The sequence below is a fragment of the Lytechinus variegatus genome, chromosome 17 (assembly GCF_018143015.1).
Source record: "Lytechinus variegatus isolate NC3 chromosome 17, Lvar_3.0, whole genome shotgun sequence".
Taxonomy (NCBI): Eukaryota; Metazoa; Echinodermata; class Echinoidea; order Temnopleuroida; family Toxopneustidae; genus Lytechinus; species Lytechinus variegatus.
Window position 1 is genome coordinate 21,357,099 of NC_054756.1, and position 18,057 is coordinate 21,375,155.

At 33.6% G+C, this 18,057-nt stretch overlaps 2 protein-coding genes across 6 annotated transcripts in view; one reads left to right on the forward strand and one right to left on the reverse strand.

Annotated features, from left to right (window-relative positions):
* The window catches only part of LOC121431448 (neurexin-4-like), a 44,432-nt gene extending 31,052 nt beyond the window's left edge, over positions 1 to 13,380 (forward strand). The window contains exons 26-30 of one of the 4 annotated variants that reach the window (XM_041629017.1): positions 1,153 to 1,295; positions 2,150 to 2,249; positions 3,543 to 3,707; positions 5,503 to 5,570; positions 8,831 to 13,380. In XM_041629017.1, the coding sequence (XP_041484951.1) occupies positions 1,153 to 1,295; positions 2,150 to 2,249; positions 3,543 to 3,707; positions 5,503 to 5,570; positions 8,831 to 9,160 (806 nt within the window). In that variant the 3' untranslated portion in view covers positions 9,161 to 13,380. Of the gene's footprint in view, positions 1 to 1,152; positions 1,296 to 2,149; positions 2,250 to 3,542; positions 3,708 to 5,502; positions 5,604 to 8,830 lie in introns of all 4 variants that reach the window. The other 3 variants (XM_041629019.1, XM_041629020.1, XM_041629021.1) reach the window with 3 other exon arrangements.
* A 1,642-nt stretch (positions 13,381 to 15,022) lies between these two features.
* The window catches only part of LOC121430753 (transient receptor potential cation channel subfamily A member 1-like), a 56,340-nt gene continuing 53,305 nt past the window's right edge, over positions 15,023 to 18,057 (reverse strand). For both annotated transcript variants that reach the window (XM_041628140.1, XM_041628139.1), the window contains exon 27: positions 15,023 to 17,901. In XM_041628140.1, coding sequence (XP_041484074.1) covers positions 17,682 to 17,901 — 220 coding nt within the window. In that variant the 3' untranslated portion in view covers positions 15,023 to 17,681. The remainder of the gene's footprint in view (positions 17,902 to 18,057) is intronic.

Here is an 18,057-nt window from a genome sequence, read left to right on the forward strand (position 1 = left end):
CAGCATGAGTTGATATCATCTAAATTTCTTTGGGGGGAAAGAGCACTGGGCCCTGTAGCACAAAGGTTAGCGATTAATTGTCCGCTTGATTTTCAAGATTGAATGTACATTGTAGTCAATGCAATCAATCATAGGAAAATGTTCTATGATCATTGCTAACCTTTGTGTTACAGGCCCCTGAACAGACAAGAGTTTGAAGAGCCTGGGCATTGTTAAAACACAAAAGCCCACCCTCCTAACCTATGTCTGTGTCATGCTTCATGAAAACTAATAACTAATACACATTTTCTATAATAATCTCATTATCAGCCAATCAGATCAAATCATTTCAGTAGCTTAAAACTGGACCCCCGATCACAACATTCTGGTGCCACTGGAAGTTAATTGTTGTATTTATGTTCATAAGTTTCGTCAAATCCAGCTCAAGCATGCAGTCATTATGTGTGCTGTTTGCATAGTATAGGAATTCAAATAATTTCATTTTGAAGAGCTCCAAAATATATCCTTCATTGATAACATGAACAACGATGTACCACTGCTGTAAAAGAGAACACCTTCATCACGTTGGCAAATCGAGTCAAGATGACTTCTAATTTTTTTTTTAATCTCTCAATGGTGATGATGATAATCACCCGTCTGGTTATTGGCTTGTAGATTTATGTTTTAATATTGCTTTTCATGATAATCTATGTTAGTGGTGAAATTTTTGTAAGGGGCTCGCACACATCTACCAATTACATTGATTGTATTGTTAGAAAAGCATCCCATCTTACTCTTACACATGAATCTAGAGAGAAGTATGTGTACATGTAGCTTCGTGTGGACCAATCACCAACTTCTCACCCATCTATTTACCAGCTTATACTGTCCAATTCCTTCACCACCATGTTCAATTAAAATCGTAAATACCAAATCAGTCAAGTTAAAGATTCATCCTTATACAACCAGAGTCAACTAGTCAACATGTCAACAAAAAAGAGCCGCCAATTAATCATGAAATATTACATACGTTGTTTTGCGACTGTCACATGGTGTTACACTGTGAACCCACCCATTAGTAGTAATTTTGTTCTAATGCCAGGAATGTTTGAGTATTTGGCAATCATACATTAAATTCAATCGTTCACTGTTTTGTTCCCTGATTGTTAACAGGCTTATATTATAACAATAAAACACCCTTGGATCTTGACATCAATGGTTTGGGTATGAAGCGAGCCGAGTGTGCAGCATTTAAATCCGTTTCAACCACCAGCACAATGACCACTGAGATGCCTTCAAACCCACTGCTTAATAAGGTACGTTAGCTTCAGAGTATGAACGATGTTACATCCTTCTTAATCATGGACTAATGATAATTCCCATGTATAATAAAATTGAGTACATGACTATAAGATTGACCGAAAACCTCATTGGACAAATATGATAATCATTGTGTTTTTCTTGATGTATTTGACATGAGCTATCATAGACTTGGGTCATTTTTATATTCATATACTCACATGTTTTAACTAGTAAACTGTATGAGCACCTCAACACGAGTCGGAGCTGCATCTTTAAATAGGAATCTTTTCACTCCTAATGCTCCGTTTCAGTATAATACAAAACAATGGGAAGTACTAAATTCTGCTGTAGAAATTCTAAGCTGGATTGTTGCTAAAAGAGGTGGCAACTTTAATGGTATTTTTGTAGCACACATATTCAGAATACAACATGAAGACGAAATGGTAATTGAGACACTAAGAAAAGTTATTAAAAGAAAAAATGAGGATAGGAAAGTTTAACTGCAATAATTGTTTTCCTCTTTTATTTCTGCATTCAAATAACTGAACAAAGACATGTATAGATATTACATGTATTGCATATTGAGTAAAATACAGATAGCAATGATTTTACATTAACAATATAGTCTGAATACATACATAATAAAGAATGAAAAAATAAGCATGTGAAGTATATACTTGTCTTCAAAGAATAATAATGTAATTGATGAATGCACGAAATTGCCATCAGTGGTTTGGCTCAAAATTGATGGCAGTCTCATGTCGTATGAAAATAGTTACATTTTTCAAATTCTATGCCTCTTTTCCCTAACCCGATTGGTCTACAGTCCTTGATCATGCTTCTTTTTTTAAATCTGATTGGTCCACAGCCAATGACCATGCCTCCATGGAATGTTGCTAGGGCTAAAGGTCAGGAGGTTGAATCAGATGAACCTGAAGATAAAGGCCGTGATGTCCTTCTCATGGGTAGTGAGTATATGTTTACCCCCGTCTACCCTGTAAACCTTGTACTTCCAACTTATAATGATATTAATAATGATCAATAATGATCATGATGGTGATGATGATGAGGACAAGGATGATGATGATAATGTTTGTTATGATGATGATGAATACGATAATAATGATTAATAATAATTAATAGTGGTGGTGATGAAGATGATGATGATGATGATGATGACGATGTGGATGATGATGATGGAGGGGGAACTTGGATAGATTTGGTATCCATGGTGTTTGGACAGATCACCATTTGAATTGGGTTTTCTCAACATAATTCATCAAGTAACAGAAATAATTGTGACAGTTGTATCAAATTGTTTTCAAACTATTAAAAAAAATACTGATCGCAAAGTCATGAAATGACTGCCTTGTCCGGACAACAATACTTTCTGGACATAGTAGTTCTTCTGAACTTAAATGATTGCACAGTTTTATTCTCCAAGAATTGTAAGAGGATGGAAAGTGAATTATTTGAATCCACTATATTCTTGAAAATAAATAAAGGTGTTTGTAACCACATGCTTTGTTATTACAGCTCTTGTGCTTTGTCTGTTCCAGTTCTGAACCCATTTGTTCGTGTTTTTCTACCTGTAATGTTTTATTAATGATAATGAATGGCGATTACAGGGTTTTATTTTATAATTTAATACTGTACTTCACAAGAAGATCTAGGCTAAAGTAATACAATTTACTGAATAATGCTTACATGTTGCAAATGGTACCCAACAGTGTAATGCAATTTGATTTTTTAAAGAGAGGAATGCTAAGACCTATAATAGAAAAACCCCTTTCATTAATTGCATATATCTCTATCAATATTTTTTAGTTGTCAATCATAGTTTAAATCTGGGAGTTTCTTGTGAGGAGTTAAAAGGAACTTTAAATCATTTTTATTTTTTAATGCACAGTATGATATGGAACATGTAATCTCATTGATGAATAACCATGGTAACCCTCAGCATTTTCTGGGAAATCCACTGATACGGCATTGACTTGGATTTAATTTAGCATAGTAAAATGAAATTGAAACTTCAAGACTTCACTTAAAAAGATGCAATTGATCAAATTCAATGCAATTACATGTTTTAAAATCAGAGTAGCAGTGTTTAATCTGCTTAGTGAAACCATTTTCCACATTCTTTTCTGTACTTCTTCAAGTTTGGCATTGATCTCTTTATACTTAGAAGTTTCTGGAACTTTAAAAGTCTGATATTTAATACCTTTGTATTTAAGTTTCTCATTATCTCTCTTTTTTTGCAGTTATCATAGCTGTATTTGTTGTTGCCTTCCTCATCCTGATTGTTTGTATCATCGTCACGGTTATCAGTATAAAAAATAGCAATAATCAGCAAGCAGCAGCAGCAGCGGCAGCTGAGAAAGATGGAGAGCCCAAGGAGATGGATGGTTTATTGGAAGAAGGGAGGGGTAAGTAACCATGGTAACAGATTATTATTTACAAAAGATGATTTTCCTCTTATCTTAATGATTGTCCCAACGTCACAAGCAGTTCCTTTCCGATTGGGATAATCACACATCAATCTCGTTTAGCATTTAGGGCCTTCCCCATTATCATGCCCTTTACTAATCTAATTCACATTTTATAATCATGTTCACAAAGTATTATGTGATAAGTTTGTGGTATATTTCTAATGTATTTTGTTGTACGTCTGTTCATGTTTTATAATTAGAAAGAAACCCGACCAACCAATCAATATAAAGCCAATTTCAAAATCTACATGACGCGCTGCAGTAACTGAATTACTTTTCCTGAAGCCAAGCGCTCAGCGAAGCAGGAATTAGTGCCTGCGCCCTCCTTTCATGGAACTTGCCTGTTAGGGAAACCTTGCTGATCGGGAGATTGCTGATTTGTGACATCAATGATGGAATCGTGCACTATTCCATCATTGACGTCACGGAATAGTAAATTTTCTTTAATGGGCGTTTTGTTACAATGGCAAACCTAGAATGTCTTTGGTCACGTGATAATCAGTCACTACATGATTTTATTTATGTAGGATATAATAATCTCTATCCATTTTTGTCTCACCTGCGAAGCAGAGTGAGACTATAGGCGCCGCTTTTCCGACGGCGGCGGCGGCGTCAACATCAAATCTTAACCTGAGGTTAAGTTTTTGAAATGACGTCATAACTTAGAAAGTATATGGACCTAGTTAATAAAACTTGGCCATAAGGTTAATCAAGTATTACTGAACATCCTATTAGAGTTTCATGTCACATGACCAAGGTCAAAGGTCATTTAGGGTCAATGAACTTAGACCATGTTGGAGGAATCAACATCGAAATCTTATCCTGAGGTTAAGTTTTTGAAATGTCATCATAACTTAGAAAATATATGGACCTAGTTCATGAAACTTGGACATAAGGTTAATCAAATATCACTGAAGATCCTGCATGAGTTTCACATCACATGACCAAGGTCAAAGGTCATTTAGGGTCAATGAACTTTGGCCGAATTGGGGATATCTGTTGAATTCCCATCATAACTTTGAAAGTTTATGGATCTGATTCATGAAACTTGGACATAATAGTGATCAAGCATCACTGAACATTTTGTGCAAGTTTCAGGTCTCATGATTAAGGACAAAGGTCATTTAGGGTCAATGAACTTTGGCCGAATCGGGGGTGTCTTTTGAAGTACCATCATAACTTTGAAAGTTTATTGGTCTAGTTCATTAAACTTGGACATTAGAGTAATCAAGTATCACTGAACATCCTGTGCGCATTTCAGGTCACATGACCAAGGTCAAAGGTCAATGAACTTTCTCCGAATTGGATGTAACTGTTGAATTACCATCATAACTTTGAAAGTTTATGGATCTTATTCATGAAACTTGTACATAAGAGTAATCAAGTATCACTGAACATCCTGTGCGAGTTTCAGGTCACATGATCAAGGTCAAAGGTCATGTAAGGTCAATGAACTTTGGCCATGTTGGGGTTTTTTGTTGAATAACCATCATATCTCTGTAAGTTTATTGGTCTAGTTCATAAAAAGTGGACATAAGAGTAACCATGTATCACTGAACATCTTGTTCGATTTAGAGTAGTAATCAAAGTCAGCACTGCTGCTATATTTGAACCGCGTGATGCAGGTGAGACGGCCAGAGGCATTCCACTTGTTTTGTATATTGATGGGTCAACCTTGACTGCAAATAATCTAGATCAAGTTTATGATGTTATGATTCTACTTCTGTTTCAGGTGGAAGTTCGGGTCGGAGCGGTAAAGGAGGTAACCTCCCTCCAGGGAAGAGACCCCTCTCAGCTGAGGTATATTGATGAGTAAGAGACAACTTTCATCTGGTATTCCATGTGTTGGCATGTCATTGATTCTTGACCCTTACCCTTTGACCCCCTGGGGTTCATCTCTCCCTCACCCTTCCTTATTAGCTAATCCATGATTTGATTTTAAGTTTTAGTTTGGCTTGTGATACGTTTTGACTAACATCAATGGCTTGAGATATTTTGAGCCTCGAAGACATAGAACCTTTTTCCCATTTATTAGGTGTATTAGAATCATTCATTACATGATAAGCAAGTAGCAAAAGGCAAAAGTAACAGAATAAGGATTAATAATAATGAAATGCAACATTTATATAGCACATAAAATCTTTCATAGCGCTGCTTGCTATTACCTTGACTATAGCAACTTTTCTTGTGAAAGGGCAATGTATCTGTCATTTCCACTGAAGGAATGTAATGCCAATGAATGTAATCTTATACCTTGCCTGACTTATGCATTAGCAAGATGCATGATCGTGAAATAAACATTACCCAAAAATTCTCATTCAAAATTCACCTCACCACTTTTCACATGTATTCCACTATAAAATCTAGCCTTGCCACGTTCCTCTTTAGCAACAGTTTTGATGAATGGAAAGTAATTCTCACTGCATTGATTTTTTGTTGCTCGCCACTGAAGAAAGTAATCAAAGGTTTATGGGATAGAACACAATAGCATAAATCTGTTTACATACTTGAAACAATCCATAAAAAGTTCCCCATTTTATTGCTTTCACGGTCATGCTCAGAATAACCATTGTCAGCTGTTGACAAATGAATAGTATTCATTGTTCTCACATCATAGTGATTAGATTCAAGTTCAGCCTCCTTTGAGATTTAGTTTCGTTACTTCATTCCTTCTGTTCTTATGAATCATAATGTCTTTACTTATTTATCCTGATTATTTCATATAAGCATTGAGTTTCACAGAATTGCAAACCTAATCAAGTATTACAATCAAACATTATTCAAATATTCCAACCGTTTTTATATGCACCCATATGCTATCATTCGTGACAATAAAATCAATATTTAGATTGGCCCGTATTCTGAAGTCGGGTTTAACTTAAACTCAGGTTTAAAGTTGTGGTTTAAGTATGGATAGCCAATCGTCACATAAATCACTAACAGTAGATATATCATATTTCACCTCATTTTGGCTCTCAAATCATTTATAATTGTGTAGGAAGTATAAATAGAAATTTGTCTTCACCATCGATGAATCAGGAAAGAGCACAGTAAACATAAGAAACATACAACTTAATAAAAATTTTGATACTTTTGGCCTCCCATACTTAAACCACAACTTTAAACCTGAGTTTAAGTTACACCCGACTTCAGAATACGGGCCATTGTGTTTAAATTTATGAGGGTATTCATGGAGATCATATGCAGTGACATTAGACATACCTGATCGCAAATAATTAGAAAATCAGGCTAGATTGGTAACACATAATGGTTCCCCCCCCTTCCTGTATGTTGCCTGCTCAACACATTTCATCATCACTGTATATGTTCATGCATAGTTTATGCATCATTTTATGTGAATTCATAACCAATAGTTTAGATCATTACGTGTTTGTTTTCACTCATACACATAAAAAAATATTAACTGTCATTGTATGTGTTGTAGGAAAAAGGTTCTCTGTCGAGCAAATATAATCCTTTGGCTACCAAAAAACATTTGGTCTCCTCATTGAGCCTGCCGCACTGTGATTTGCTGTGACCTGATTTCTAAAGCAGATTGTGACCAAAATATGCCATGTTCTAATGCTCCTATAGTTCTCGGCAATGGCAGAAAGCCTGAGAACTGCACCAATCTCAGCTAGAGTGCTACCAGTATTCTGATTTTGCATTATTCGTAATATGGCAGTAACAGTTGAAAATAATTTGAATGTCTCTATTCAAATGACCATTCTAGACCTTGGTCATGTACAGATCTTCAATTCAAAACTCCATATCCAATCTCTATAACAGTCAATTGCAGTGTGATGCAGACTTGTATGAATCGCAAATTGCAGTAGTCTGGGAGTATTAAGCCTGTGATGATCTGAAAGCAAGCTCTCATAACAATTAATTGCCAATGCATGTGAATGTCTGGATATTAGTTGTTTTTCCAAGTCATTCTTCTCAAATGAAAGCAAAAGATTTTTTATCATGTTAATTTAGTCATATGCTAGACTGGAAGCATCTAAATATTAAGTGCTGGAACTGTTCGTTTAAAAAAAAAATTCAAAATGACTTTATTTTTCAAATGAGTCAGTGCCTAAAGTGAATCAACGTAATCAGTATTTCAATATCTCTGATACGTAATTACAGTAGGCTAGAATTTGAAAAGAAAAGAATACTTGGACAAATTTTTTTTATGATGTGATTGCAAAGGTTTAAAGATATTGACCTGATTTTTTTGGTAAATTCACTAATTGATTGAATTCTGATCAAAAATTATTTTGCAATCTGATGTGTTGTACTATACTTTTGTAATTTTACAAGCATGTCCATTTTACCTTACTTTTGGAAAGTGCTATGATACAAATGTGAAAAGCATTTCTTAAATATGAACATTATAATTACCTTTATGCAACATACTTGGATACTTCATATTTACACTGCAATAATCTAGAAAAAACAATAAAGTAAAGTTGTACTCCTTATTTTTTTACAACTTTTGCATGGTATTGCATTGTGAAGTGAACAAAAGGTAGTTACTACTACATGATCTTTACTAATTTTTTTATTCCCTTTTTTCTTCTTTTTACTCATCCATTATCATTATGTTCCTATTTCAATTCCCTTATCTTTCTTGTCAATTGTTCATTCGTTACAATCTATTCTCTGGTGATCTTTTTCATTATTTTCACACACACCAATGTATCTTTGCAATCCTATTCCAATGATCACTATCTAAATGCCCCCCCTTCTGTGTTATTCACCCATCCTGTATTGATGGTCATATTTTTACTTCTTCCTTTATTCTTTCATTAACACCTTCACATCTTTTCATAAATCAACCAATTTTCTTATTCCATCATTTGTTTATTCCATCACTCCTTTATCTTGTCATTTTATCAATCCACTATTCCTTCATTGGTGCGAACCTAAACTTTGGTCCTCCATTTACTCTATCCAATTATTACATCCATCCATCCATCCACCCACCCATCCTTCCTTCCATCCATCCACCCACCCACTCATCATCCATCATCCATCTATCCATCCATCCACCCATCCATATGTATACCAAACAGATAAGTATCAAAGAACTAGAATGGGATCCGCAGATTGAGAAAAACATACGCCAGCCAGAACTAGAGTGGGACAACACCTCGTACAGTAGCCCCGACACGCCCCTAGAAGATACGCCCCTAGCCGGCACCCCTGATGAGCTCTTCCAGACCCCATCGGAGTCACCTAGCACCCCTGCTACCCCCCAATCCCAACCCAATAACCCTTCACCTACCTTACTCCAACTGGCCGCTAACCACAGCCCTCATCTCTATAATACCAGCTTCCTCGACTACTCCACTAACAACACAGACCTTGCCAATTTGAGCCACATACAAGACACCCCCGTTTGAAAATATACTCTCATATTATATAATCTTTTCTACAAGTCACAGTATCAGTTATTACTTCAAACATTCTCATTATTGTTGATATTTCAGGACAGAACCTTACTCAGATCTTTATTTTGTGTATTGTGCAAAGGGTAAAATGAAGTATGAACATTACATTTGAAGAAGGATAAATTATTGCGATAATGTTGTTACAAATGTCAAATGGTGATCATCAGAGTTATGGATTGATGATTTTATGGTCTATATATTTGAAATTCAGCCTCACTTAGAACCTATGAGATATGTATGTTAATGGCTTTAAGGTAATTTGATGGTAGTAAAATTATATTGGAAATGACAAAAGAAATCAAATTTCTTCCGTGGAAAAAATAGTTTTTCAATGTTCTCTGAATGTTGATTTCCACCAAATGAAATGAAAAGGTATGACTCTTGGACTTTTGTTTGAGATATGTGCACATACTGTAGATCACATTCCTTCCAATAAACTTTCACCTGTTTAATAGTTTGAGAAAGTTTGGAAAAGAGGAGTAAAAACATTAGCAGCTCCATGAACCAAATCAGATAAAAATAGGAGTCGGTCTATGATTAAGAGCATTCAAAATAATTATCATCGGGTCATAGATGCAGGGAATAAGGGGTTAACATTACTCTTCAAATTTTCCCATTTTCCCATCAGCCAATGAACGGAGAAATGCAGAGGTAATTTCTGAAGCACAAGATTAACAATTCCAGACTCATTCATGGTGTAGCCTGGAACACATCGATGAAATCTGAAGATCTTTAGATTTCTTTCTCGTAAATAAATGGATACTTGAAATATTCTAATTATGTAACTCCTGTTAAAGCCATAGTTCACTGTTCATATTCCTCAATCTGTGTGTTTTACACTCAAGATTCCCGACCCTTGTTGATAAAACCTGATATCATTATCAGATGTAGAATTTTTATGACAAGTTTGCCGCTGACCAATTAAATTGCATCATTTAAGCTCTATGATCAATGGTACATGTTTTGTGGAACAGAGGTCTAAAATTTATCACAAATCAATGAACCTTTCACTGCCATTGAGGAACAGGTATTATAAATCTAGAACTTAATTTTTAAAAAAGTTTTTGTGACTCATCTACTTATTATGACTTCCTGGGACCCTATTGATGTTGATACTGCTGGTGTAACTTTGGTACACTCACAAATTAATTATTTGTTTGAAAAGGATTTAAGAAACTGCATTTTGTCTGTTAAAACCCAGTGGGCCTATTTACTGCGAATAAGTTTATATCTGACTAGCTTCAAATACACACTATAATATGTACCAAGATGCCTTACTAATCAGTAATTGAACAGTTGATATTCATAACTTGCCAAATTGAATATCAGATGTCTTATATGTACATTTTTATTGTAGTTGTACCTAGACTAAAATGGAAATGTTTCAGAAGAATATGTGATTTATTACTTTTTTCTGTGTGTTTGTAAATGATGTATAGCTATGTCACTGTATAGCAACTGTATTCTGATGGACTAATGCAAAGTAGAGGTTTTTACAGAGAATTTGCATTTTTAAAGGTATTTTGATTAAAATGTTAGAGAAAAATTAGAAATTAAGCAAAAAGATGTCATTGTGAATAGATTTAAGAGAAGGTAATTTCTGATTAAAAAGGAAATATTGGGACATGTAATTTGATATTATATTTACATTTACTTTTTGATAAAAATTATGGGCCTCTGTACAAATGGAGGTGAAATTTTTCATGGGCGAAACAAAATTTTAATAATCAAATCTTAAAAAAAATCATTTTGCTTATTATGAATTGCCCAGCTACACAATACTGCCACACACTAAACTCAGGACGTACAAATATTGTATTTTCTGTAGCTTTTATGATATCAGGATTTTTATTGTCACATAATAGCTTTTAAAAATTTGATATCATTTCTTCTAATTGTGATAACATAGTTGATATTTTTGGTCTAAACATTACATTAATCAATATGTATTTGTCATTTTTAATAAAAATCTTGAGAAATTATATGACAGTAATTCATAGAGATTGTTGAAATATGGAGCATTTGGCAAAGTCTAATTGTTCTATTCATATTAAATGAATAGCTAAAATTATTCTTATAGCTGTTGGTTAAATGTAAAATATATGTTTCATTATTGTGGATCAATATTGCTAATTATTATAGTAAACCTATGATTAGTTATTTGAATGTTTGGGAACATTACAATATATGCAATTACTTTGATTTGTATATATAATGTTTGTATCACATTTGATAAAAATGTTATGGCAATTAGATCTTATTTAGAGTCATATATTTTTTACTCTGCATATTGTGTGATTTTTCATTATTTTGATACTTGTGCTGTGAGTCTTTACTTTTTGTTATAGAATGTTAATTTGTATTGACAGTAATATTGCACTATTTTCGGTTTAACATTTTTCTTTGTTAAATTGTTTTCTGTTTTGTATATATTTGCATTTTGTAGATGTTTTTATGAAAATTGTGATGACAGTCCTTATCTTGCCAAATATGTTGATTTGGGGAGAAGTATGGAACTCATTCAATTAGTGATTCTACATTTATAGTCTGTTATAATGATTAAGTTAGAATTCCTGTATAATTATATTTACAATAGAACGAACAAGTATATGCTGTGTGAAAAACCTACACAAGATGATCTTCTTTAATTTTGTTTCAATAATGAACCTGGGGTTGAACTGAACATTTGATCAAATTTTAACTCCTTGCCACTGTTTCTTGTAATGTTCGCATTAACATTTTCTGATCTGTAAGACGAAAGCTTCCAAATTATTAACAGTATTGTAACAGTATTCATATTATTCTACCCCCGCAATGAACAAAAACATATTTTCCTATGTCTTGGGAAGTATTACACAAATATCTAGTCCGAATGCTTCCATATTTTGCAATCATTGTACTCGATATTTCTGATTAATTTATCATACTGCAACGTCATGTACCAATGATGAAAATTGTTTTAAAATGCCATGGTAATGCTTTAAACTGATGCTTTATAAATCAGTTGCTATAATATCAAATATTTGTTTGTATGTAAGTAAACATATGTTCTGAATCAGATGGAAGGTTATAAGGTTTGTACAATACCTTCTTAATATACTTATTTGAGAATCATTGTCATTTAAAATGTATGTCTGGAAATAATTAAGAAAAAAAGGTGCAACAAAAAAGAGTAGTGCAATGACTTATTCTCTATATTAGTTATATTTATTGATTTATATCAGTTAGAAAATAACATTCCTTCATTTGAACTTTACATGTTATAGAATAAGTATAGTAAAAATGTGAGACTAGTGTTGATTTGTGATTGCTTTTTTTTCCGTTGGTTGACAGTTGATTTTCTTTTCTGAAATATTTTAGGCAATCTACACATTATTCCTTTTAGTATTGATGCATGACTTTGACTGTATATTTTTGTTCAAGGAGTAATATTGGTGTTATTTTGTTTTCTGTTTAATGAAAAATACTGTTAGACTGATGAAGAGGTTGTTCAAATCACAATGGCTGTTGTCCATTTTATCAAAGTGAATTGTTGAAGTTTTTTTTTAATTTTTATTCAGTCAATTTATAGTGATTGTTTTTATTGATCTGTTTTTCCTGTCACTTTATTAGTAATCTATGTCTATTTATTCATTTATTCATATCACTAATTTACTTTCTTATTGATACATCTGTTTATTACATGTGCATTACTAGTATTCGTTCATTATTATTATAGACATTTTTTCCCTTGACATACACTTTTTGCCGATCGAAGAGATTGGTGGGTGTTAAGTAATAAAATGACCAGAATAGCAAGTTAATAGAGCTCAATCTGCCAGCATGGATGTTGCTAAATAAAATGCCTGACTATTTGAACAGAACGATAAAATCATACAAAACAATAAATTTTTATTAAGCAATTGATAGGGAAAAAAACCCATCACAATCTTTTCAGAGAAAAAAACACCTAACCGGTCTTCAACCAAGAGGGCGCATTATGTTGGTAGATGATTTCTGCATGCTGTATAAGATGGTTTCTTTTTACAAAGACGTGTGTTAATGTGTGTTTCCACTGTAATTGTTTGAGTAAATTGTCTTTCACCTGAATTTTACAGTTTACTACTATACTGTTGAAACAACAAAATAAATATGTAGAATTTCCCAGTGATGGGAAATACTGAAATCTGAAATTTGCCTTGCATTGTTTTCATTCTGCATAATATGTAATGAACTCGAATGTCTTTATCATGCCGTTCACTACAATAATAATCTACTTGGGACATAAAGAGAATACAAATTGCATTAGGCAGTATGATCAGTCAAACTCTGTGCCTGTTTGATCTTATAAAGCCAATGAATTAAAATACAGAGCAGTTGACAGAGAAAGAGGGAATGAGATGGAGAGAGAGAAGGGAGGATGGAAGAGAGAAAAGAAGGAGGAGTGCACAGACAGAATGAGTGAATGAGAGGGAAGGGAATAGAGATTGGCAAAGAAGAGAGAGAGAGCGAGGCCTGGAGAGAGGCAGGAGTAGAGTGGGGGGGGGGGGGCGAGGAAGGGAGAGAGGAAAATAATAAATGAACTTGAAATGGCTGGGCCAAGAAAGAAAGATGAACGAAAAGAGTCGGATGGATGGATGGATGAAGGAGCAATAGGAAGCCGGGGAGAAGGAAGAGGGCGGAGCTAAACGGGAACTCCTTAACTCCTTAATAAATAATAATTTGAATTGAATTGAAAAGGCATGGACCTATAATAGGTCCATGATAAAGGTCAAGTCCATCCTAGAAAAAATGTTGATTTGAATAAATAGAGAAAAATCAAACTAGCATAAGTCAGAAAAATTCATTAAAATTTAATGTAGAATAAAAAAGTTAAGACATTTTAAAGTTTCCCTTATTTTTCACAAAACAGTGATATGCACAACTCAGTGACATGCATATGAAACAGTCGATAATTTCCTTCACTCAACTATTTTTTGTTTTTCATTGTTTGAATTATTCAATATTTCATTTTTTTCACAGATTTGACCAAAAGGACCAACTTGACTGAAACATATAGTATTGAATAATGCTAATTCCACATATTCAGGAAGAAAATGAGAATATTTCATTTTTCATATAATAAAATACAAAAGAAAAAAGTGAGTGGATGGCGTCATCAGTCTCTTCATTTGCACACCAACCAGGGTGTGCATAATTATAACTGTTTTGTGAAATTAAGCGTAACTTTAAAATGTCATAACTTTCTTATTTTACATCTGATTTTGATGAAAATTTCAGTGTTATGCTTGTTGGATTTTTCTATTTTTATTGCTGGGGTGAACTTGTCCTTTAAAGATACTATATGGATGTAAGTATGTGTGTTATCGAGATTTTACAATGCCACTATCCTCTTGAATCAGTTGAAACTCAGGAATGGGCTCGAGCTTCTTCATTATGTGGTGCAAATCAAAGAAAGTCAATAACAAGATCTTAACAGAGTTATCTCGACAAGAGTACTAATCACTTTATTCACTGAGGTATAATTTCTTCAAGAATATACAATTACACATCCATACCAAAATATATTCCCATTTAGCAATTCTTTAATATTCATTTTACAATACAAATAAACCAAAGGTATCCATTAAAAACTTTATTTTCTCAACTGATATTCACATCCATCATTGCTTATGCTTTTAAGCCAAACGTTTGTATAATCCTTACACAATAAAAACGCTGTTTAAATATTTTATAAGACGCTGTTTACTATATGAACCTTACAGTAATTGTTTAAACAGATTAAACAAGTGTTTAAAATCTTAAACAAAGTTTAATTTTTAATATATAATCTTCAATAAATTGAACATGATTGTTTAAAGCGTTAAACAACTACTATAAGCTTCATATAGTAAACAGCGTTTTTACTGTGTAACACGCATATGGCATATTTTTCTGTGTTGCTAAAACTGTTTCTTTGAAGGGTACTGGCTGAATACGAGTTGCCTGCTAAATACATTAAATATAAAAAAAACTGACAATTGCTAGTTTCCACATAATAGCAGAAAGATTGTGAAAGTATACATAATCATCAATGAACATTTGTTGGTGAATATCACATACCACAAAAAGGATCACCAGTCGTTTTTAAAGTCACTCTTAGCGTACAAACAGCTTTATGAAACGACCCGCGGGTCAGTTTCATAAAGCTAGTCATATGAATTGATGCATGACTGATAGGCCTACCCTTTCTTGTTTCAACAAGGAGAAACCCACATGATTTCCCTGTCAAAAAAATTTCCTGTATAATAGCAAAACTCCAACTCAGATTAGCTATCTTCAAAGACCTGAAAGTATTGTAAGCAAGAGCATCTTATGAAAAGCTTTTTATGTAACAGTGCCAAGATTATTGATACTGTTAGAAAAAGATCAAGACATTATTTCAGATTTGAAAGTCTCTAAGGGTGATGATTATGACTTTTGAATTTAATGGTAAATCATTCCAAAGAAAACACCATGACTATTTCTCATGCAATTATACTGTTTGCTTTACGAAGTAAGAATGCTCGTCTGTAAAATTGTACTTGATTTGTATAACTTTCTATTACTTTGTTTTATGTTTTGAATGGAAATGAAATAAAATATTGAATTGAATTCGCCTGTCAACGATTGTAGAATAGCACAAATAACAAGCGTATACAGTGACATTTAATATCAATGCAGAATAAGTACATGATAGAGGTAAACGTGTATAAAAATGGTATATAGTACTTCTGATTTCCTAAAATTACGAGAATTTTTTTTACATCAACAGATAGCCTCCTACGTTGGACAAATTACTATACTGCCGACATGCATAGAAATAAAGCAATAAATTGGTCATTTTTCATCTTATTATTCTTCTTTAATTTCACTGCTTCATTTGTGAAATGTTGTTTTTATTTAAGAAAATTTGTTTTCAGGATGAAATAGCTTTTTAAATTTTATTTTGTAAAAAAGTATACTGTTGTATTTTAAAAATCCCAACCAAAAACGGGTCTAATTCTTTATGAAAATAGCCCTGATAAAACGTATGATTAGGCTGCCTAAACGATTTCTGTGCAGAAATTGGCAAGCACATTTTTTTCTTTTCTATTTTGATCATCATGGTTTTAATTTACATAACATTCATTCGAAAAGGGCTGAATCCATTTAAGTGGGCAAATGAATAAGATAAAACACAATCACTTAACATAAAATATAAACATTAGCTTAAATATACCAAATAGTAAGTGATTTTCACTTACAGAGTGAAAACGACTGTCAACATTGCTTCAAGCAACACTCCCCAGAAGTTAAACAGCTCTGGATACAATTTCTAAAGTAATTACCAACTAAATTCATGTACTTTGGCAATAAATAAGAAAGCAAGATAAAAGTGTATGCATAATGATAAAAAAGTATATGAAACAAACTATTTCTGGATGTGGTGATTATATATCAAAAGTAATCAAGGTGATGATGAACTTTAAAGCTGCAATATAGATAAAAACCTCTTAACTTAAATTTCCATTTCATTGAATAAATAAATAAGGAATTATGCAGAAATTATATACATGATAAATTTTAATGAAAAACCTAAGATTGTACATCAAATTATAGACATCATAACAAACTAGTAAAACTTTTACATATTACAACTTTCATAACACATGGCATTGAAAATAATCTACCGCTGTAGCTTGAAAATTTTATATTAATTTGCTGTATTTTATAAGACACATAATTGTGTCAGGCATGGCCATAATTAAATCCAAGTGCATACTACGCGATCCGAACGATGCGATGCGATTTTCTAATAAATCGCGATTCGCTTTAATTGTGAAGGTTCTTAGAAGTAAACATACTTTGTGTAAGGAATAATTAACTCATAATTTTGCTTTGCGACAAGTCCTTTGGTTGGAGTAAAGCTAAAATCGGTTTCAAGTCGCAGCCGATGATGACGTCGTAGAAGCCTAGATGGTGTGTACGTGTTGAGCAGTGTTGTACTGTGGATCAGAGCCATGAACTGACCATGGACCTATTTCCTAATAGGTCCATGAAATGGCAATGACTGAGTGGTATACCATCATACCATCAATACAGGAATGCTTTCAATGAAGCGCAATCTTTGTTTTAAAGAAGAAGTATTTGTTTTTTATCTATCTCTTGTTGGTATTCCTACGTTAACAGGACCATGCTGAACAGTAACTCTGTTATCAGTAACATGTTATCCTGTATGAAGATATTTCAATGAATAAAAACAGATAATCAAATCAACTCTGACCGACCAGACCTGTCATGTTATATCCAAAAATACCAAGGGTCAGTTTGGAGTTAGTTTGATTGGTGTTGGCATGGGTAGAATTTATTACATTTTGGGTAAAACCCTTTTTTTCATATCAAATTTTCCATCCCCTGGTCCCCTCTACCTTTGGGGACAGATTTCCGCCCATGGGTGTCGGCAGCATGACAGAATGGCATGAATGAGTCAACATTAGAAAGATGGTTCTGCAGGTAGGATCATCTTTGTAGGAGAAGGGGACCCCCGTGAGCTGATGTTACTGATGACCGATGCAGGGCTACGGCGACCTGCGGAACCAGGGCGACTGTTGCGACCGGCGCTGTCCGGTTTCAACGGGATCTGACGCCTTGGGCTTGCCTTGCCTTTTGCGTTGGCTAGTCGAACGACTTGGCTGAGGTTTAGTCTGGCTGATCTGAAAAAAGAGAGAGAAAAAAAAACATCATCATCATTTTCATCCTCCTAACTCCAATCATCATCATCATCATCGCCCTAATTCTCATCAGCAACTTTATCATCATCGTCAACAATATAATAAACATTATCCCCCACCTCCTTATCATCATCATCG